At 39.1% G+C, this 24,130-nt stretch overlaps 1 protein-coding gene across 5 annotated transcripts in view; it reads left to right on the forward strand.

Annotated features, from left to right (window-relative positions):
• The window catches only part of LOC140495793 (transmembrane protein 33-like), a 162,612-nt gene that overhangs the window by 28,498 nt on the left and 109,984 nt on the right, over positions 1–24,130 (forward strand). For all 5 annotated transcript variants that reach the window (XR_011964099.1, XM_072594905.1, XM_072594907.1 and 2 more), the window contains one exon: positions 5,719–5,786. Coding sequence is in view for 4 of the 5 variants with exons in the window: in XM_072594905.1 (XP_072451006.1) it covers positions 5,719–5,786 (68 nt within the window). In the remaining variant the exon portion in view is untranslated. The remainder of the gene's footprint in view (positions 1–5,718; positions 5,787–24,130) is intronic.

Raw genomic sequence — 24,130 nt, forward strand, 5'->3', positions numbered from 1 at the left:
CGTGTTATTGGATCAGAGTTTTTGAACTCGGTTTCTCAATTCACAGATGCTGCCAGGTCTGCTAAGATTCTCCATTGCTTTGTTTTATTTCTGATTTCTAACCTCTGCAGTATTTTGCTTTTTTTAAAATGTGTGTAAAAGAGGGAGAAAGATTGAACTATTGTCTTCTGCAAGCTCAGGTGTAGTATTTTATAAATACTGTAGTTTTGTGTGAATAATTTATTCACATTTTCTAATTTCTGCCTATCAGTCTGAAACCAGTGAAGAAAGAGAAGACAGTGAGTTATTCTCAGCAGAAATCAAGAGCAGATTTCAATAAAGAACCGCAAGTAGGAGATGCAGGCAGAGGAAACAGGAAAGCAAGAAAATATGTAATCGTGATAGGCTGAAAAATGCAGTCAAATGATAATGAGGAATAATGAAACAGGAGAGGTAAGGAAAGCTAACACTTGTGGCCAAATAAGATAGGATTGCAATCTCTGATAGTCCAAAAGTCGATGCAGTTATATTGTAGTCTGGAGGTGTGTGTGAAAGCAAATAGCAATCCACCAAATTTGATCAAGACATTCTCTATTTTTAGTGGACATATATGATTTATGCCGAGGGTACCCTGAAGTTGTGGATTGATCTCAGCCTAATGTCTGCAAAAGGGCAACCTTGGTTGCAAGCAAGCACTCTTCTGAAAGCCCTCTCCCGGTCCCTCCAATACTTGCCACATTCGTGTTATGTTTCAGTCTTAAAAAGCTGACTTACCCAATTTAAATGTGAAATGGTTAAAATTCTCTGCAATTAAGTGGAGCAAATTATTTTGCCTTTTAGTTTTAAGCTTTGATTTGGGCAGGTTATAATTAGACTGCAGGTGACACAACCTACTTATCAGTGTCTCCTGGAGATTGTTTTACACTGGTTCCTTAAACTGGATTTACATATCATGATTTAGGAGGCAGATGTAAGCCATTCATAATAGGATTATGGTCTTGGCTCCATTTTCCTGCCTACTACCAATAACTTTTGACTGACTTGATGGTCAGGAATCTATCTCCTTTTTGCCTTTAAATAGGTAATGACTCTGACTCCACTAATTTCTGAAGAAAACATTCGAAAGACACTCAAACATTTTGAGAACAGAAAATTTGCCTCATCTTCACCTTTTAAATAGGACAGCTCTTATTTTTAAACTGCATCCCCTTGTTCTAGCCTCTCCCATATGCTGCATCCTTTCAGCATCTGCCATGTCCAGTTAAGATCGTGCACTTTTCATATAAAGTCACTTTTCATTTTTTAAACTCCAATGCTAAATGCCCAGTTATTCAGCCTTTCCACCCAAGATGACACTCGATGAAACCAGTTATCAGTCAAGTGAACTTTCATTGAATTGCTTCTACTGCAGAATTTGTTGATTTGCTCCTGAAACCTATTCTCTGTATTTAGATGTAATGAAAACTCTTTCACATTGCAAAGATGGTCAGTTGGAGCATCCCTCCAATCAGCCAATTACAATGACATTGGTTACAGTTATATGAAATCAATGCAACAAATGATGATTCCAGGAAGATTCCAGGGATGATGGAATGCTTGCAAATTGCAAAATTGACACTTTTTTGAAAAAAACCCATTGCCAGTTTTCTGAGTAACATTTACACCAAGTCCAGGTCTTGTTTATGCATTTTGTCAATCTCTCTCTATGATCTGAGATCTTGTTTCTTGTCACAACCCTGTCATAGGATATCAAGGGTAATGCCATCTTTTTAGAGCAAGAAGCTAAATCTACATGGTTCAAACTTAAGTAAAACACAACAGAATTTTAACACGCACATATGATCCAAACCCTTCTCCCTGGCAAGAGATCCTACCCCTTCCTTTATGAACAGTAGGGATTCCTTGTGCTGAAGCTTGAAGTGTCCCATACTACAAAAACCTAGTATATTGTGGCTGAGGCTCGAGGTGTGACCCACTACACCCTTCAGTCACAACATAACTGGGGGAAAAAATGTATTTTGTCAAGTTGACCAAGTTAATCCCATAGTTACATGAGGTTTTAAACAAGAAGATCTATTAACCAGGTTTCTGAATATCCAAACATAGTTTATTCAATAAATGTGCAGTAATATACAGTATGTAACATAGAAGTATAAATGTTTGACCCTCCATTTCTCCAAAATACAGATGTAAACGTGTACACATTCTTAAGGAAATGAGGAGGATATTGGTTTTCTGAAAAACAGGGCCATGTGGCCAGTGCATGATTCTTGAAGGCCAAAGCATAAAGTGGAGAATGTTTCAGGGTTTGTTCAGGCATGTGTGGGTGTGTCACTAATTACATGCTAGTTTCTGAAGATTTGTAAATACCGTTGCTCAGGAAATACAATCAGTCTCTTTCAAAAGAACGTAAATGTTTCATCTTGAACTCAAGGGTTTTTTATTAACTTAGAAATGAGAACAACTGGGCAACTTGTTCTTAGACTTCCCTCCAACTCAGTTAGGTAAAACAAGAACCTCTCCAAAACAACTACTGTTCAAAGTAGCTCCAACAGATGTCCTCACGAAAGTTTTTTTTGAAAAGGTACTATTTCTGCAGTGAACATTTGACATATTTGTTAACGAAACTACTTCAAGTAGTTCCACAAAACCTGAAATAAATCCGTTTTCTACAATATTTCAGAACTAAGTTCTCCAAGCAGTATTAAATATAAGATATCTTCATAACACCTCACATTTGAAATTATGGTGAACTAAAACAGCAGCCCCAGTTACTAGCAGAAAAAGTGCCTGTCAAGGCTAGGAATGCAAGGATTCTGTAATATCAACGATATGGCCTTGTTTATTAAATCTTCTGCAAATGCAAGTCTGACAACTGCCTCAGTTGGCAGCTGGGCAGGAGGTTGGATTGGGTTGTAGGGCAGCACAGTCAAGTGTTAGCTGACTACAACTTATAAAGCGTTCAGATTGTACATTACAATTTGGAGCACTAGGGCTTATGATAAAAGCAGCAAATGGAATATGATCATTGCCCTCAGTAACTTTGGGTTTATGAGGGGAAAAATCCAGCTACTTCATTCTGTAATCCCTCCTGCAAATAGGACATTTGAACATTGTTGGAAGACATGGTGCGCTGCTCTGTGAGAGAGCTTGTCAATGTTCATTGACTGCTTCTACCCAAGAACTAATCACGGACCTTGTTCTATATGCCTTGGTAAACGTTTTCTAAACTTGCCCTATCGCCATATGTGTACGTACACTGTCTAGTCTTTCTTTTTCTGCACCCTTTATAAAATTATATCCTCTATTTTAAAATGGCTCTCCTCCTCTTTCATTCCAGAATTCAGCACTTCATACTTCTCTGTGTTAAGTATCAGGGCGAATTACAAACTGGTGGACATCATCTGTCAGATGTCCATCTGTTCCGCCAGCTTGCAATTATCCTCTTGAACTCTATCATCGTATCCTCACATTTCAAAGTACTTCCAAGTTATGTCACCTGCAGACTTAGAAATTATGTACTGTACACCCAAGTCTAGGTCATTATATAATCAAGAAAGGCTGTGGACCTTGTACTGATTCCTGGTTTAACCTCAATGTATACATTCTTCTAGTGCAAAAAGCAGCCTTTTAGCTATACTAATTCCTATTGTTTGGTCAACTTTGTATACATGTTGTCATAGTCTCTCTTTTTCATACAGACTTCAACTTTCCTGGCAAGCCTATTTATGACACTTTGCCCTCATCGTCAAAAAATTTTAATTAATTAAACACTAAGCTTTTAACAAATTTTTGCTGGCTTTCATTAATTAATCCACGCTTTCCAAGGAACAGTTAATCTTGTCCCAAATTATCATTTCTAGGACCTTCCATGGTGTCTGTTTCCCTTTCCCTTCGATTTGTGCTTGTGCTTGCTGAATAATGAGGTGGCATTTTTCCAACCTTAGAGATTACAAAAAGGGCAAATAATCAGGGGTATTGGTACAGCTGAGCTGTCTGTTCCCTTCTCAACACTTCAGCAATTAGGTTCTGGGTAGGAAGGTCTGTGAGCAACCATTCCACACCATCAGCAGTTAAGTCAACCTCCCATCAGTCTGACTACTTTCATAGTCCTAGAGGACAATTGACTGCTGGCTAGTTAGAGAGAGTTGACTGATGCTAAGTTTAATCTGAGGATCACCATCCCTTAAATAGGGGATAAGGTGGAGTTAGCCCACCTTTATGATTATCTCTGGCATTACAGGAATTGAACCCTGAAATCATTCTGCTTCTCTCAGCAGCTGTTTCTCACGACAACTGAACTAACTGACCGAATTACATTATTTGGCTTCTCAGGCAGCCTGCCCATTAGATTCTGGACGTAGGCTCTATTTGTCCCAATCTGGAGGAATTTGAGAGCATTGATGGTAGACTGTCTCCTGAAAGTCACCACTCTGCCCTTACCTCTGAGTCCCCACTGTCCCCACAACTCCCTTTTGTGGTAGTCCGAAAGAATTCCACTCAAAATATCCTTGCATTTGCGGCCCTTTATGCTCTGTAACCTGAGCTTCCAGCAACAATATCTAGTTTGCAGATACTGCCAGTCTCTGGTTCTCAGCTTCTACCAGAGTGGACCATTAGGTTTTGAGGTCCCTGATAGGCTGAGATGCATGTCAGTCAGCTGATTGTGGCTTAATCCAGCAGGTTTTCTCTCTGTTAGGTGCCAGGGTAAGCAGCACCAGAAGTACATTTCTCCACACTGTAATGTAGAGAGCTCCAAGTATAGACTATGTTTTTGCATGACTTGGTGGTGATTCTTTTCATAAAGTAGACCCTTTAGCCATTCAAGCTTGTTTGGTTCTTAAGTGGCTATCTGTGATAGGTTAAGAGTGAAAACTGCTGCATGCACAGGATGTTGAGAAATATTTCTACCTATAGTTGTAGTTTGGCATTCTCCCACAAACTGCAGTTGATGGTCCTGTGGATTTTTCAATGTGGGATTGATAGATGTTAATCAAAACATGGTATATGAGGTTAGGTCACAGAGACCTCTTTTTGAAAGGTGGGATAGGACCATGGGACTAAATGGTCTACTCTTGTTCCTTTGGTCTAAATCAAGTCATGTGAAATCATAACTCTAAGAATTGGCAGCAACAGAAGGGAGAAAGTTAGGTTAATGAGAAATGTTTCACCTTTTGTCTTAATTACCACACAACCATAATAAGGATTCATGTTTTCTTAAAATTGATTCATGTTTTCGTAAAATGAAGGCAAACACTTCTGATTATAACCAGTGGACAGTGGTTATAAGCTACATAATTTTCAAAGTTCACTCATCCACAAACAAAGTATCTTGTGGCATGTATGATATTTTGTTTGATTTGAAAGTAATCTTTTAAGGATACATATAATGTGTATATACACGCAGCTTTTCAGTGGTTGCAGATTTAGATTGGATGGATCGGGAAAGATGCAGATAGAGGTTACGTAAGGCATCTTAGAGAATTGGATTAGTGTCAATTGTGCTTATTGTGAATGTCAGTTAAATAATTGCCACAAGCATAATTGGCAATCTATTTGGCTGCTTGAATGTAGACCAACAAATTGCAAGTCAGCGTTCTGTTTTGTCCCAGGACAATGATACCTCACGTAAATTAGCTCAGTAAAAATTGAAATCGCCTTGGTCAAATGTCATGGACCCTTTTATCAGATTTTTTTGACTTGTATTTCTAAACCTTTTCCTTATCTAGATTTACACAGTATGCTTGGTACCAGTGGCAGTATTTTCTCTGCTTCATGCAACAGCTTACACCAGGAAAATCTTAGATGTAAGTTTCTTTTTAAATTTTTCACATGCACTTATAACTGAATATTGCTGAATATACAACTTTGCATACTTAAGTTTTGTTAAAGTGAGTGTTTTGTTCCCTTAATACATAATTTAGTTAATATATTGTTCAGTTGTAGGAGTTTTTGATTCTTTACGAATGGTTATTTAGGATTAAATTATTTATGTTGTTAGAGTACCTGTAGTGAGTTGTTCATTTCCAGGATATGGGTGCTGCCAGTCAGGCTCATATTTTTTGCCTTTTCCTGATTTCACTTGAAAGAATGGTGTTGAGCTACATTCAGTGGTTTGTTATATCAGCTTAACTTGTTGGGTGTCTTTTTACAAAGCAATTAAATGTCAACTACATTTGTAGGATAGGGTAAACAGGACAGGCTTGCGTTCCAAAAGAGCATTAATGAACAAGTTGAGATTTTGCATCACTGACAGCTTTTATTGATCTTAATTTAGTTTCCAGATTTTGGAAAACAAATGTAAAACAAAATTTAAACACTCATTGCTGTGATTGGAATAACAGTCATTCTCTAGATTGTGGAGAAAAGGGTGTTATAGTTTTAAGCAGACTTGCATATACTTTTATGTCGGTGCAATGGGTGCAACAATAGCTGTCAGCATAAATTTGATACTTAAAAAAGATGATTGTATACATACAGGTTTGTTTGCATTCCAGTAAAACCTCACTTAATAGAAATTCGCTTAACAGGAATAATAGGGCTTGTGGGAAAAGTAGAGTTAGGGGCAGACCAGCAGAAAATATAACTCATGATCGCTCAAACATCACCAAAGGTCTAAAGCAAAGCCTGAATGAAGTTTGAAATTATATTTATTAACAAAACAAAAGTAAATTTAACACAGTATATTTTGAAAAATGTAAGAAAGCTGCTCTGTGTACAGTACCTGTCACAGAAAGCTGCTCTCTCTCTCAGCAGCTGACATTGGCACATGCGCAGAACAAAGCGTGCGCGCCAATCCCTGCTGGAATTGCATTATTAGCAATGGAGATAAGCATCCTCGAAAATACCGTTCCCTAATTCATCAGTGGTTCTACCCAGATCACACTGCCGAAACATCTGCTATCCCAGAACTACCTGTATGTGCGTGTGTATCTATATTATATTTCAAATCGATCCTTACTTGCACCTAGATTATTTTACAATTTTTGTTTTTGCTTTGCCTTCATGTTGGCCCACATGTATGAATGACATTCCATGAGGAACTATCATTGGGATAACTAATTAGCATATGTTCTAATTGAGTAAAGAATGCTGCTGCGAGAGATCTGCTAACAATATATTAAAAGTATTGCATGGCTTAAAAATGTTGCACTTGCTTCCTGTTTCAATTACTTTCATTCTTACATAGAACATAGAACATAGAACAATACAGCACAGAACAGGCCCTTCGGCCCACGATGTTGTGCCGAACTTCTATCCTAAATTAAGCACCCATCCATGTACCTATCCAAATGCCGCTTAAAGGTCGCCAATGAATCTGACTCTACCACTCCCTCGGGCAGCGCATTCCATGCCCCCACCACTCTCTGGGTAAAGAACCCACCCCTGACATCTCCCCTATACCTTCCACCCTTCACCTTAAATTTATGTCCCCTTGTAACACTCTGTTGTACCCGGGGAAAAAGTTTCTGACTGTCTACTCTATCTATTCCTCTGATCATCTTATAAACCTCTATCAAGTCACCCCTCATCTTTCGCCGTTCCAACGAGAAAAGGCCGAGAACTCTCAACCTATCCTCGTACGACCTACTCTCCATTCCAGGCAACATCCTGGTAAATCTTCTCTGCACCCTCTCCAAAGCTTCCACATCTTTCCTAAAGTGAGGCGACCAGAACTGCACACAGTACTCCAAATGTGGCCTAACCAAAGTCCTGTACAGCTGCAACATCACCTCACGACTCTTGAATTCAATCCCTCTGCTAATGAACGATAATACTCCATAGGCCTTCTTACAAACTCTATCCACCTGAGTGGCAACCTTCAAAGATCTATGTACATAGACCCCAAGATCCCTCTGTTCCTCCACCTGACCAAGAACCCTACCATTAACCCTGTATTCCGCATTCTTATTTGTTCTTCCAAAATGGACAACCTCACACTTGGCAGGGTTGAACTCCATCTGCCACTCCTCAGCCCAGCTCTGCATCATATCTAAGTCCCTCTGCAGCCGACAACAGCCCTCCTCACTGTCCACAACTCCACCTATCTTTGTATCATCTGCAAATTTACTGACCCACCCTTCGACTCCCTCATCTAAGTCATTAATAAAAATTACAAACAGCAGAGGACCCAGAACTGATCCCTGCGGAACTCCACTTGTAACTGGACTCCATGCTGAATATTTACCATCTACCACCACTCTCTGACTTCGACCGGTTAGCCAGTTTTCTATCCAATTGGCCAAATTTCCCTCTATCCCATGCCTCCTGACTTTCCGCATAAGCCTACCATGGGGAACCTTATCAAATGCCTTACTAAAATCCATGTACACTACATCCACTGCTCTACCCTCATCCACATGCTTGGTCACCTCCTCGAAGAATTCAATAAGACTTGTAAGGCAAGACCTGCCCTTCACAAATCCGTGCTGGCTGTCCCTAATCAAGCAGTGTCTTTCCAGATACTCGTAAATCCTATCCCTCAGTACCCTTTCCATTACTTTGCCTACCACAGAAGTAAGACTAACTGGCCTGTAATTCCCGGGGTTATCCCTATTCCCTTTTTTGAACAGGGGCACAACATTCGCTACTCTCCAGTCCCCTGGTACCACCCCAGTTGCCAGTGAAGACGAGAAGATCATTGCCAACGGTACTGCAATTTCCTCTCTTGCTTCCCACATAATCCTAGGATATATCCCGTCAGGCCCGGGGGACTTGTCTATCCTCAAGTTGTTCAAAATGTCCAACACATCTTCCTTCCTAACAGGTATCTCTTCTAGCTTAACAGTCCATTTCACACTCTCCTCTTCAACAATACGGTCCCTCTCGTTCGTAAATACTGAAGAGAAGTACTTGTTCAAGACCTCTCCTATCTCTTCCGACTCAATACACAGTCTCCCACCACTGTCCTTGATCGGACCTACCCTCGTTCTCGTCATTCTCAGGTTTCTCACATACGCATAGAATGCCTTGGGGTTATCCTTGATCCTATCCGCCAGGGATTTTTCATGCCCTCTCTTAGCTCTCCTAATCCCTTTCTTCAGGTCCCTTCTGGCTATCCTGTATCCCTCCACTGCTCTGTCTGAACCTTGTTTCCTCAACCTTATGTAAGCCTCCTTCTTCCTCTTTACTAGACATTCAACCTCCCTCGTCAACCAAGGCTCCCTCACACGACCATTTCTTTCCTGCCTGATCGGTACATACATATTAAGGACACGTCGTATCTGCTCCTTGAAAAAGTTCCACATTTCCACCACATCCTTCCCTGACAGCCTATGCTCCCAACGTATGCTCTTGTTTCGGTTTCTGGAAAAAATAAACCCAATGCGATCACCGCCCTACTCTTTATGTAAAACTTGCTCCAGCACATTCACAATAAAACCACCGATCTCTTGTTTTTGCTTAACAAATAACTTTGTCTGTTTCCAAGACCAGAAGCTAGAGATTTGTAAGCTGCTACATTTGCTCTCTCACTTTACAGTTTTACAAAAGGCTTTAATTAGGTCACGAGCCAACGAGATTACTTCAGCAGTGTTCTTAAAGGAATATGCCAGGTTAAATACAGTTCTCTTGTTTAGCATCACAATCACATTCCACAGTACCTGAGATTTGTGCCTCAAGAGATCAGTAACACAAACAAGAAACCAGGAAGAGTTCTTCAAGAAACAAGGTTGTACATTTTGAGAATGGAATGGGTAAGGTGGAACAAATAAAGCAACAGTAAGTTGCATTATAATGTTTGATTTTTGCTTATAGATTAACCGTAAGGTTTTAAACAAGAACCAAGCAGACTTAACACTTCAGGTATGGTGATTCAAAACTATAGCCAACAGCTTTTCCCCAGGGTAGGGGAGTCTAAAACTAGAGGGCATAGGTTTAAGGTGAGAGGGGAGAGATACAGATGGGTCCAGAGGGCATTTTTTTCACATGGGTGGTAAGTGTCTGGATTGGGCTGCCAGAGCTGGTGGTGGAAGCAAGTACAGTTTTTGTCATTTGAGAAATAGTTAGACAAGGACATGGATGGATAGGTATGAAGGGATCAGGGCTGAAAATGTGTTGCTGGAAAAGTGCAGCAGGTCGGGCAGCATCCAAGGAGCAGGAGAATCGACGTTTCGGGCATGAGCCCTTCTGCTCCTTGGATGCTGCCTGACCTGCTGCGCTTTTCCAGCAACACATTTTCAGCTCTGATCTCCAGCATCTGCAGTCCTCACTTTCTCCATGAAGGGATCAGGACCAACACAGGCAAATGAGACTAGTTTAATTGTGAAAACTGGGCAGCTTAGGAAAGTTGGGCTGAAGGGTCTGTTTCCATGTTGTAAACCTCTTTTTGACTCAATGATAAGTGATTGTAGTTAGGAAGAAGTGCTGAAGATGAGTTGAGGATGGTGGAGGGTGGATTGAGGTAGGAGGAATTGGAGGTGAGCAGATAGGTGGAGGCGAAGCCCAGAGAGAGCGAGAAATGAAAGGAGTAGGCAAACAATGGCATTATTGATAGACCAGGGCAAAGGCTTAATAAGTGATAATGAGAGTAGGAGAGAATGGGTAGGCTGTACTGAAAACTATTGGGTGTGCTAAAAGCAACCACTATCAAGATAGGACTGGGTGTGGGTAAAATCTACATTGAGAAACAAAATGCAGACTGGGCACTTTGCGGAACACCTACTTTCTGTTTGTAAAAGTGACCGAGTTTCCAATTGCCTGCCTATCACTGTGTTCCCCACACCAGCCTTTCAGTCGCAGGGCTGTTGCAGTGTTCCAATGAGCCTTGGCACAAGCTCAAAGTATAGCATTTCATTTTCTGCTTGGGACCTTGCAGTCTTCAGGGCTCAACACAGAGATCAATAACTTTAGGGCCTGATCCTGTCCTTCCCATTTTTCTACCCAACTGACACTGGTTCTGTTATCACATGGTTTGCTTTCAGCACAGCCAACCTGCTCTCTCCTAATCTCAGCTCTCATCACTTTTCTTCTGCCTTAACCTACTATCAACAATTACCTCATTTGCCTACCCTTTTCACATCTGTCTCTCCCAATTTCTCCTTTCTCTCTCGCTTGGAAGATGGCATACCCCTCATTACATTAGAGCCAGTCTCAGTACTGGTAACCTGGCTGTCAGTGCTGCATTCCTCTGAGAGTCCATCACCCTTACATTTCCTAAAACAGCTTACTTGTTTGAGATGGGGATAGCAACAGGCGACACTTGCACTTCCTGTCTAACCCTCCTACCCTTCCTGGAAGTCACTCATATACCCGACTGTATCTTTGGTTTATCTTCCTCCTTGCAACTGCCATCCATCACACTTCCTAGCTCCTGTAAATTCCTCATTTGCCTTTAACTCCTGCTCCAAACGATCTCCATGATCCGACAGGATTCGCAACTATACACACTTCCTGGAAACATAATCATCAGTAGCATGGAAACTTTCCTTAATCTCTCGCATCCAACAGGAAGAGCATATCACAGGCAATGTTTGCTCCTCAACAATCTACAGAGTCAGCTGTAGATACGATGCTATACTGTGGGCTAGCTTAGTATCTATTTTATGTTTTTAAAATTTAATCAAGACACAGATCTCAATAACATATAATCAGGAAAAAAAAACAGTCTACCTACTATTGTAGATTTACAAAAGAAAACTAGTAAGGTTGCACTTTATATATAAACAACTACTTAGCTGCTCCCCTGCTGTGAGCTCCTTCCACACTGGTTTTTCCAAGGTTGGCTGTGAATTGTTATTTGTTTATTTTTCTTAGAATGAACTCAGATGCCCAGAGATACTTGAAACCAGACAGAATCATATAGAATAGAGGAAGAGCTAGCAATTTGGATACAGAACAGGCTCTAAGGTAGAAGATAGAGGATAGTGGTGGAGGGTTGCTTTTCAGACTGGAGGCCTGTGACCAGTGGTGTGCCACAAGGATCAGTGCTGAGTCTGCTGCTTTTCCTCATTTATATACAGAGGAACATCGATTATCCGAACGAGATGGGCAGGCACTATTTCGTTTTGATAATTGATTATTCGATTATTGATTTCCTCTGGGGCTCGGAGCTTTCTGTGAAGTCTGCTCCCCGTTCAGGAGACTAGGCAAAAGCACACTGCGCGCGAGACTCTGCTCCCACTCTGCCCGCCCCCAACCCCGTCGGCTCCCACCACATCCACCATCCTGTCTATCCACTCCCACCCGCCCCCAAGCCCGTCTGCCCCCACCCCTCCCCTCTGCCCGCCCCCAACTACATCGAACATCCTCTCCTCCTCTCCCCCAGGGACACACACACACCGTTTTGACAGGATCCACCTCTGCCCTATACAGGACAATGTTGGAGAGATTATCAGGGAAGGAGGAGGGTTTATGGTACGCTCCTGTGGAGAACTCCAGGGAAAGTGTAGGGGGAGGGCCAGAGGTCCGTCATTTAGAGACGGTGCCTGGACTGTCCGGGACTGTTCTCAGCAGCATTTCAGTGAGCCAAGTTTGTTTTTAATCATTGTACCTGTAAACAAAAGACACGATCAGGGTTGAAGCAGCTCTTTAGCGTAATGTTTCTATTGAGACCTTGAGATCCCCTTCGAATAATCCGATATTTGGATAATCAAGGTTCCTCTGTAAATGATTTGGATGTGAAAATAGGAAGTATAGTTAGTTAGTAAGTTGCAGATGTCACCAAAATTGGAGGTGAAGTGGACAGCGAGGGAGGTTACCTCAGATTACAATGGGATCTTGATCAGATGGACCAATGAGCCAAGGAGTGACAGATGGAATTTAGTTTAGATAAATGTGAGGCGCTGCGTTTTGGAAAGGCAGATCAGAGCAGGACGTATACACTTTTTAGATTAGATTAGATTACTTACAGTGTGGAAACAGGCCCTTCGGCCCTTCGGCCCAACAAGTCCACACCGACCCGCCGAAGCGCAACCCACCCATACCCCTTACCTAACACTACAGGCAATTTAGCATGGCCAATTCACCTGACCTGCACATCTTTGGACTGTGGGAGGAAACCGGAGCACCCGGAGGAAACCCATGCAGACACGGGGAGAATGTGCAAACCCCACACAGTCAGTCGCCTGAGGCAGGAATTGAACCCGGGTCTCTGGCGCTGTGAGGCAGCAGTGCTAACCACCGTGCCGCCCACTTATTGGGAAGGTCTTGGGAAATGTTGCTGAACAGACACCTTGGAGTGCAAGTTCATAGTTCTGTGAAAGTGGAGTCACAGGTAGATGGGATAATGATAGGAGTCTGAGGGATGACCTTTATAGAGGTTTATGAAATCATGAGGGGCATGGATAGGGTAAATGGACAAGGTCTATTTCCCAGGGTAGGGGATTCCAAAACTAGAGGGCGTGGGTTTAGGATGAGAGGGGAAAGATATAAAAGAGACCTAAGGGGCACCTTTTTCATGCAAGGGTAGTGAATGTTTGGAATGAACTGCCAGAGGAACTGGTGGAAGCAGGTACAATTGCAACATTTAAAAGGCATCTTGATAGGTATATGAATATGAAGGATTTAGTGGCTTATGGGCCAAATGCTGGCAAATGGGACTAGATTTATTTAGGATCTCTGGTCGGTACGGACGAGTTGGATCAAAGAGTCTGTTTCAGTGCTTTATATCTCTCGCTCTCGTACACTTTCTCTCTCCACCTGTGCATCCCTTTTTTTACCTTCTCTATAATTTTATCCTTCCATCTACATAACTTATGATGCAACCAGTCTGTGTAATCAACACATTTTTACTTTGAGTCCTTCAGTGCCATTATCTAAGTTGTTAATTGATGTTACTCATGGGTAAAAAGGCAAAAATAGTTTATTTGCTCAATTTAAATAAATATGACGAAGTAAATTCGATGGTGTTTGAACCAATCCAAATCTGCCCAAGCCCCCCATTGTTGGAATAGGATTCTGCTCATCACATCAGAGACTTTTGAAAAATCCTGTTTACTTTTAAACTGTTGTTCGTTTGATCGACTCCTTTGGATAATTTTTAAAATGCCACACATGGCAACTCTTTTTCTGTAGGTGTATAAATGTTTGTCATGTCTCCAGATTGTTCCAGATTGACAGCAGAAGGTGATTTTTATTTGCCACAACAGTCAAGGGCAATTTACAGATCAGTAATTTTGAAGAAAAGACTTGTTGATCTCAGCATGCTCTTATTATAGCTATAGGTACGACAAGATAGATTTAGTTGTCACGTTGATAAATTGCAGCCCTACATCTGTATTCCACCGAATAAATAAAACGGCAGTATATCTCTTTTGTTCAGATGCTTAACAAATGTATATGGCTTGTCAATGCAGTCGCTAGGAAGTGACAACTTTAGACTTGATGTATGATTTAATAACTCAGTCAGGTTTGTCCTTCAGTAGAAATTGATTTATTCATTAGCAGATCCTAATGCACAGGTTTGTAAAATAAAATTCCAAGCCGTTCAATTTTTCAATGTAGCGCTTTCTTTTAATACAACAGGATTCCTCTGATTAAATGTTAAATTTGCAATCCAGTTTTCAATGTAGATCTGTTCATAAAGTCTGCAGTTACTACAACAATTTTTAAGAATATCATCACTTTGAATAAGCTGCATATCAAAATACATAATTTATCCTAAATGCATTGCTTTGAAATTTGCTTCCTGGGTAAAATTTATGAAATGGTTGTTTAACCTTTTTGACATTGAAGGTAGTAAGTGCCTTGTAAGATTGCAGTACTGGAAGATGGCTGCATGATCAGACATTCCATCCTTTGGTTAAATGCCCCATGAAATATTTTTAATAAAGTTGATATTGAAGAAGGAAGCTGGCCAACACTTATCCCTCAATCAATCTCGCCAAAAATACGATAATCACTGGATTAGCGCTGAGTGAAGAACCCTACTCACTGCGTTTTAGCATCATGACACTGTTCAGGCTTTTGCCTTTCATTTGCTGTATACTACTGAGGAGATTTTACTAACAAGAAGGTTAGATTACAATGTTTTTATTTCAAGTGATTTTCCTTCTCTATCTTCTGCCTTAGGGCATGTTTCTTTATCTGGATTTTTCAATTCTCTTGGCTTCAATTTTCTATAATGTAGCCATTGTTAACTTACACAAACAACTGGTTTACATCAGTATCATCTGCATAATGTTCTTGCATTTGTTTTTCACAGCTTGTGATTTAATTATTCCTTTCAGAACACTTGTGTTCTAATCAAACCATTATCAAGCTTCCACTGTGCACCTATCATTTTAGAGTGCACACGAAGAGGGGAATTTTTTCACAGTTGTGTTCTCAGTATTACTCTCTTATTTCCCATCAGTGACACTTGTAGATACAAGAAGAAATTTCGCTATGCTAGAAAATCATAACTGAAAGATTTCACTTTGCATGTTTGCCGAAATCTTTTGGAGAAACCAAAAATTCTGTATTCCCACAATGGCAGTTGGTTGCCATTTGTAAAGTGTGAGTGTTTGCCTTTACTATCCTATTTCAGTACTTCACCAGAAATGATTAAAACTCTATCAGGATATATAATTTTTCTGAAGAAATTCTTCTAATCCAAATATTTTATATCTTTTTAAAAACATTCGTTCAGGCTTTACTGGCTGGGCCAGCAGTTATTGTTTCCTCAATTAACCTTTTCATATCCCTGCGTGTTTTATGTACCTCTATAAGGTTGCTTTGCATTTTAACCTTCTAAAGCTTAAAGGGATGGATTTTTCTGAAATTTATTCTAAACACTGTTTGATGGTAGGAATCAGTCTGTTTTTCTTCGCTTATGCCACCTGAATATTTTTTTTTTAGATTAGATTAGATTAGATTATTTACAGTGTGGAAACAGGCCCTTCGGCCCAACAAGTCCACACCGCCCCGCCGAAGCGTAACCCACCCATACCCCTACATCTACATCTACTCCTTACCTAACACTACGGGCAATTTAGCATGGCCAATTCACCTGGCCTGCACATCTTTGGAGTGTGGGAGGAAACTGGAGCACCCGGAGGAAACCCATGCAGACACGGGGAGAACGTGCAAACTCCACACAGTCAGTCGCCTGAGGCGGGAATTGAACCCGGATCTCTGGCGCTGTGAGGCAGCAGTGCTAACCACTGTGCCACCGTGCCGCCCACTTTCTTTGAACTAATGGTGATTCAGCCTGATGGAACCAAGATACAATCTTTATCTTGTCTTCTGACAAGAAATTTGAAAATGCAGTAAAGCAGTCTTTTTATTTGTGGATATTGCTCCATTGTGACCAAGTTGGTGAGAAGTGAATCAGTGACTTTCAGAATTCTTTCCTCCTTTATGTAATAAATGCGTATTAATTGACTTCGTTGTCCTGAGATGAAGCACTGAACCTGTATTTAATTTAATTTCCCAATTTCCTCTTTTGAGTTACCAGATTTAACTCCCCTCATCCCGCCACATCATCTTATTGTTCAGTGTCAGCCAAGTTAGCTAAAAATCAAACAGATATTTCTTGACATCACTGACCTAGCTATAATTAATTGAAATTTTATTCTCCTAAATTGTGCATGAGACTTCATTCATTCTTAAGGTTATGAGTGTAGTAACTTTAAACTCTCATGCTTAAATCTATGGATGTAGAATTTTCTTTTAAAAATGCTCTCTATACAGAATTACTACAAAATGAAATTATTCCATAAATTGCATGTTTGGCTCTGATTTACTGAATTCTTTTTTGAGAACCTTTAAACATGCAGTAGACTTGGGATGATGTGCCCATCTTAACATTAGGATTACATTCATATAACAGCACATGCTTTTATGGGTAACATTCCTGAAAAATTGTTGACATGTACTGTGCCATTATGTGAATAGCATCATTTTAAAAGTCTGTTACTTGTGTGAAAGATTTATAAGGACAATTTGAATTTATTATTTTGGTGACTTATAAAATTCCCCCATGTAAACTATATTTAGCCACTGCCCGAGGGCGAGAGTGGTTTTCCAAGTCACGAAACAGAAGTGAATATGCTTTTGTTGCCAGTGTTGTCAGTGAGGCCTTAAAGACCAGGCTTCAGTATTGATTAATCATCTTGCCTAATTTTTAAATGAAGAAATTCAACAAATTTTTGTTTATCACAAACAATGCTTTTTCAGTACATTTCACTTGTACGTGCATGCTGGGGGGAAAGCGGTTAAAAATGGGACAAATTACCATTTTCATCATTTTGAGTCTAGACTTGGGAACTCTAAGTCAACCTGAATATTCTCTCTGGTGAATGAATTAATTAAGCTGTTTTAAAGAACCAATAATATAACAACAAAATACATTTATTGTTTGTAATATAGTATGTGCGTATATAGTACAAATTGTCACTTTCAAAATTTGTGTAAAAGTTGGATGCAAGTCACTGCTAAATTTCTATTTGAATTTTTGATGGCATGATCTTGTTTTTGGAATTACTTTGGTATGTTACCTTAATTGGGAAAAAGAACTCAACACACAGAACATTTGGTATCCAGTAATGCAATAATAAGTTGGAGCTGGTATGTTAACCAGCCTAAATTTGCTTGATTCATCAAGATTAATTTTCTGCATTCTTAATATTTTATTTAAGGCTTTGAGGCATCTGTTTCAAGACAAGATAGATCTTGTTCATTTTGTTATGCTTGAATTTTTCATTCTGCTCATTGATCAAGGAGCATTGTCAGCCTTAAAGAGGCTGGAATATACCATCCTAGAAGATGGATAAAAGTTTGTTAGCAAGGGGCAAACTAATTCTTCTTGAAATAATCCAATTTTTTAAAAATCTGATGTTTTGCCACTCCCGGAGTGATACCATTGATTGTGAATGAAGAGCATTGGAGACAAAAGAGGTGCACTTAAGGGATAAGCTGTGTTTTTTCCCATCTGACTTATTCCTATGCCTCTCTTCCCTTTTTTTTTGATAACTAGTTATTTTTTCTTTGGATAGTACTTGCGTTGTGTTTCTATTGGTTTGTTGACTTAATCATTCTCTTATTTTATTTAACTTCTTTGGATTATTGCTCTTCCCTTTCAAAATGCTACTCTCTTTCAGTGCTTTGTCACTTCATCGTCACTATTTTTAGTGATTCTCCTCTTTCTACCTTCATGTGCTTCTAGTACTGTTGCCCAAAAAGGGAAATGCTTTCATTCTGCAAGGTAGCCAGATGAATATTTCATATCTTAAGTGTTTTTTTTTCTAACCGTAGATCTACTTCACCATCCCCAATCATCATTTCTGGCACCTACCATCTTAACTGCCCAACTAGCAGGTTGAAAAGCCAGATTTTGAGCATTATTGCCAAATCCTGTCATTGTTATCTCTCCTTGGATATATTTGCCCATACAAAGTCTGCTAAGTTTTAAGAATATATTGAGAAGCTTTAAATAATGACCTTTATTGTAATTAATCTGTGTTGGAATTTTATTAAGATTTGTAGTTCCCTCTTGTGGGAATTCAGTGAATTTTCCAATTTCTGCACTTTACCCAATTGAAATGCACTGAAATTCCACTAGGTAGCAACAGTATTCAGTACTTTATCTTACAGTGCTTTTTACCAAACTGTGCTTTAGATAATCTGAATGCTTTCGATTTGACAAGATTTGCTTTACTCCCCTGCATTTTGGAGTTTTGCATATGGCAAACGTTTGGTAACATTTTAATTAACAAACATAAGAATGCAACTGACTTCCATCTAACCATCATATTGTTCTATGTTATGGGTTGTATTTCAAAATGTTCAAGAGGTGATCATATTTCATCTGAAGTCTTTAGATGGAAACTTACTTTCAAATGTGAATTTAAATATTAAATTTTACATCAGAAGCTTGGGTTTCTTTGTTTTAATTATGAACAAATATTTTGCATGTTTTCTTACATTTTGGAAGAAATAGCTAAAATACATTGTGCTTTATTACAATTGCATTTATTTCAGGATGTTTACAGAAATATTGGATCTGTGCTTTCATCTGGTTATCTAAAAGAATATGTAAAGTACTGTATTCTTATTTGTCTGTTCGGCTGAGTGAAATCAATCCACATGGATTATTTCTGACAGTGGCTAGAGATTTACAAAAAACTCCAATCCATTATAATAGTTGTCAACTCGTATTTATGTTGTGTTTTATTTGTTTAAGATGTAACATGACTCCAGGAATTGATTCTGAAAAGAATTAGCAGATTTGCCCTTGTCAAATATTCTGATTCTCCAACTTGTAAACCTTGTGAGACAGTTGCAATTAATAGTATATGGTGATCTTTAAATTTATACCTAAAGCATAGAGACAGGTTTTAGTATTAAATAATTTGAATATGCATATTTTCTTACTATTCAATCAACCTATTTACATGTAGAACTTTAAAAACGGATATTTGTATTGTGTTTTTTCCTTTCCCTTTCCTTGCCTTCTGTGATACTTTTTCATTCACTAAATTATTCCAATTTATGGATTTTTCTGTGCAAAAGTTAAGTTAAAGGTTTACATTTTTTTTGTTCAAATTGGCCTATGTTAGTCATGCTGTGTTGCTCTTGAGATAAAATCGTAAGTAACTGTAGAACAAAAAGTGAAGAAATTAATAAAGATCACTCAACTTTGTATTTTGAACATGAAGTGAACATCTGGTAACAATGTACTTCAGTGTGTCAGTTGAATACAGTGAATGTTTTTTTTTTCTTGCCTCTGTAGTTGCTTTGATGCACAATGAACAGTGCAATAAGTTAAAATTGTGGATGTCATGCTTGGTCAGAAAATGAAACCTCCTAAATTATTATATAGTTTAAATAGGACAGTTAATGGAAAAAAATGTCGTAGTTCGAAAGCCTAATTTACAGGAATGAAATATCCTTTGATGTGCTGACAAATGATTTAATCATAATATGGATTGAGGTTTTAAAAAAAACGCTTTCAATAAATTTGTCATAAAGCGATATGGAAAGTTCTTTGCTTTTTGTTAGTATTTGTTCAGTTGTTGAGTAAATCGGAAGCCTATTTTGCAAAGACAGTTTTCTTTTTATCTCCCAGGACATAATTGATTCAAAACATTTAGATGAAAGCATATTTTCTTTTATCAGATTTTGTTTGTTACAAGAGGGACCTAGCTTGAGGGAACAAGTGGTTTATTGCCTAGTTTGTTTTCATTAAAGAGAGTAGCAGTATTGAGTTGAATTGCACAGAGGTGTGTTGAGATGCTGGAGATTTGCCTAAAAGCCTGTTGTGACACAAGAGGCATTGTACTACTGATTTTGAGATATACTGGAAGAAATCACACGGAGATGCAATTCTACTAATGAAAGTATTGCATTAATTTTATTTTCTGATGTGTTGTCATTCAGAAGGTGTTTTTAATCTTCATATTGTTTTAGCAAAAGCCATTTAAACATCATTTGGCAGAAAGCCTCATACTTGGCATTAATTCCTTTCATTTAATACCTTTTGTTAAAATTCTACATTAAAGGCTTTTAGCTGCTTCTATTAAATATTTTGCTTCAAATATTAATTCAGAGTAATAATAATGAATAAGGCAGCTACCGCAGGCAGTGCTTTATACTATGAAAGTTGAGGTTGAAAACTTCGCCGGTTTCTTTGCTATTTGATAGTGAGATTTTGTTTTCTGCGTTGAAGTTGTATACTTGCCAAACTGCATGGAATGTCTTGTTCATGATTCCAACCTGTTTAAAAGTTTTGGATTGAAGGTACTTTAGTTGGTTTAAAAATATTCTAGTATTCATTCATGCTATTTAACTGCCATGTTGTGGTGTTGTGGTTGATGTATTTGAGGGCAATTGAAGCAGAAAGAATTCCTGCAATGCAGATATGCAATGCAGGTAATCCTTCGACTGAGGAGTTAGACGTTTTACTGTTTTCTTCTCAATTCAGCAGTCACCACGACGAGAACTCCATTTCCTATTTTTTTCCTGTGGTTTAATGGAAATTAACATTTTTCTGTAACATTTTTTCACTCATCCATAAATCACTTATAATAACATCTTGTCACAAAGTTAATTTCACTTTCAGGAAATGCGGACAAGTTTTATTACTTTCTGAAGCTTGAAATTTACTTGCCCTTGGTAAGAGAAAATGGGTATTTTATAGCTTTAATCTTAGAAAGTAATAGAATGACCTACAGATGGGCAGCCCTTTTGATGTCGGCAATTTGATTCTTGCTCAGAATATATTTTCTTTTGTATATTCAATAATCTAGGACATATTTGCCTTAAATATAATTGTATTTATTTGTCACCAGAATAAGACATTTCGAAGTACTGAAGATATGGAGAAGTAAAATGCTAAGTTTTTGTTTTGTCTGAGGGAAGATGCACCTTCTGCCAAACCCTGCCCACCCCCCATCTAGGGCTTTGAGAAAAAGGAACTCATTTGATTGTTCAGTTTTAACGATACCATGATGTGCCAAAATAAGTATTCTTGGCCTGGGTCCACCATTAGGCCCAGCTCTTGCAAATGACCTTGTGCTATTCGTGGTAAGTGTCTTTTTGTTGGGACATCACCCAACTTCTATTTTTTAAATTTGGTGATAATACATTTGCTGTATTTGGATTGACAGCTGCTTGTAAGGAAATACTTAATATCTTAATGGGCTTCATCCTGAGTTAAAATTCGCATTCAAATGGAATAGCAAATGAGCTCCCTGTTTTACTTGTCTTAGTTAAGAAGTTGGCCAAGAGATCCACATTTTCCTATTGTGAACCCATCTTCTCTGGTCAGTAAACATGTTGGAAGGGTTATACAGTTCCACAAGTTATAAAAAACTTTTAAACTCAGCCTAATTTAGGCATGTTATGATACACCTCTGGAGAAGGTTGGCCTGGAGGAAGGGACACTAGAGGTAGGCAATTCTTTATCTGAAACCCTTGGGACCAGATGTCTTTCAGATTTCAGAATTTTTTGGATAAAGGATTAAATGACATTTTCATAGTAAAATAACAAAAAAAATTACAGAACAGCAGACCTACTTGTGAGTACTACAAGCACTGAGACAGAATTGACACCTGCCAGTGCTGGGCCATGCCGCTACGATACATCTGAGTGATGTGGGTCAAGTGGGTGTGGGGTTGCATTAACTGCTTGCATGCCAATGAGAAATGAGAAAAAAGACTTCAGGGAAAAAACCTCAGATTTCGAATAAAGGATTGTCTACCTGTACTATTGTACCACAAGAGCCCATGCAACAAACTGAGTTACCTTATCAGCAACTGCATAAATATGACACATCATTTGTTCACCACACAGAATGTGGTGCTGAAATAGGGTGCTTCAAAATCATCCTGTAAGATAATGGCTACCATAATCAGATCATATTATACTGTATATTTTACAAATTCATGAAAGTCCCAAAGAATCACTCCTGGTTACTTTGTCACGTGAGAAGTGCTTCATCTACCTCCGATTACTCCTGGAATGTTAACATTTGGCTTACTTATCTGCCATTACACACAGTCATTACCACATTATTCATTTACATGATACACAGACCACCTTTTTGGGCAACATGTGAAGTTAACTTTTGCATGCTGTACAGTAGCAACATGAGTGATATTCATCTTTCCCAAGATGCTGCCATCAAGCCAAAAAGGTGGTCTGTGTATCATGTAAATGAATAATGTGGTAATGAACTTTAGACTGTGTGTGATGGCAGATAAGTAAGTCAAATGTCCTAAAGAATGGCAGATCATATCAGAAAGCATATTTGTTTTCTTCAGTAAGGAAAATACTGATTGTACCCATCTAGCCTATGATGGCAAAACAATGTTGAACATTAGATACAATTCTGCATTTGGGCAACACTTGCTGGATAATCTCAGATAATTTCCTCCGATATCAATCCCTCACTCCCGTTCCGAATGATAGTGAATATGTGTCACATCTATGCAGTTGCAGGTTTATAGAAATTGGGTACTGCTTTTAAAAACAAACATGGAGAATGGATAATCAGTGAAACAAGTTGAGACGTCTCTTCTTTTGTACCCATATGTGAAATTGGTACAAGGGTGGATGTTAGTGTACTCGGCTGTACAATACAAATGGCAGGGTCTGCAAACACCTGTTGCCCCTATTCATTATGCATATGCAGAATTCCAATAAAATGCAAATAACTTTTTGGAACATCCCATTGGGAAAACATTAAAGTACATCAGATATTTCCAATGGATTTAATGGTTACTGCTAGTTCACAGTTGCCCTGCAGACGACTTGGCTGCAAAATAAAATTTCACAGAATGGTGATGAGAAGCCCATTCATGAGATTCAAATGGCTAAACTCTGCTTAAGTCATCAGGAACCATTAGTGGTTGGGTGGAGGTGGCGGGGGGGGAAATAAACAGCCTTTCAACTGACAGAAGCCAGGGATGATGAGGAACCTTTATTACTTTGAGTATAAAAATATGCTAAAACTATACAAGAGTCCTGATGAAAGGTTCCAACCTGAAACATTTGAATCCCCTGCTCCTCTGCTGCTGCTTGACCTGCTGTACTTTTTCCAGCTCCACACTTTATCAAGTCTGATTTTTTAGCATCTGTGGTCCTCACTATCCCCAAAGCACTAGTCAGACCACACTTGGTATACTGTCAAAAGATTTGGTTTTCTTATTTAAGGAAAGATATACTGACATTGAAGTAACTGCAGAGAATATTCATTAGGTTGATTACAGGTAAGGAGGGATTATTTTGTGAGGAGAGGCTGAGTAGGTTGGGCCTATACTCATTGGAGTTTAGAAGAATGAGATTAGAGATTGAAATGTACAAGATTCCAAGAGGGTTTGACAATATTGATATGGAGAAATTATTTTCCCTGGAGTCTAGGATCGAAGGGAATAATCCGAGTTAGGGTCACATAAAGCAGAAAAGTGGAGCTGAAGGTTATCCGATCCGTTCCAGTTTAAATGAATGGTGAAGCAGACTTAATAGTCTGAATGAACACTTCAGCTCCTACATTGTCTGGCCTTAAGACTCATTTTGAAAAAGTCAGTGAGCCTGGGAGGCTAGGAAACTGTGGAAGGACAGCCTTTTAGCTGTTAAGCTCTATCACATCTGCAAGGCTTGACAGCAACTTGATTGGCTCGGTAAAAACAAGGACTGCAGATGCTGGAAACCAGATTCTGGATTAGTGGTGCTGGAAAAGCACAGCAGTTCAGGGAGCATCTGACGAGCAGGAAAACCGACGTTTCAGGC

The sequence above is a fragment of the Chiloscyllium punctatum genome, chromosome 25 (assembly GCF_047496795.1).
Source record: "Chiloscyllium punctatum isolate Juve2018m chromosome 25, sChiPun1.3, whole genome shotgun sequence".
Lineage (NCBI taxonomy): Eukaryota > Metazoa > Chordata > Chondrichthyes > Orectolobiformes > Hemiscylliidae > Chiloscyllium > Chiloscyllium punctatum.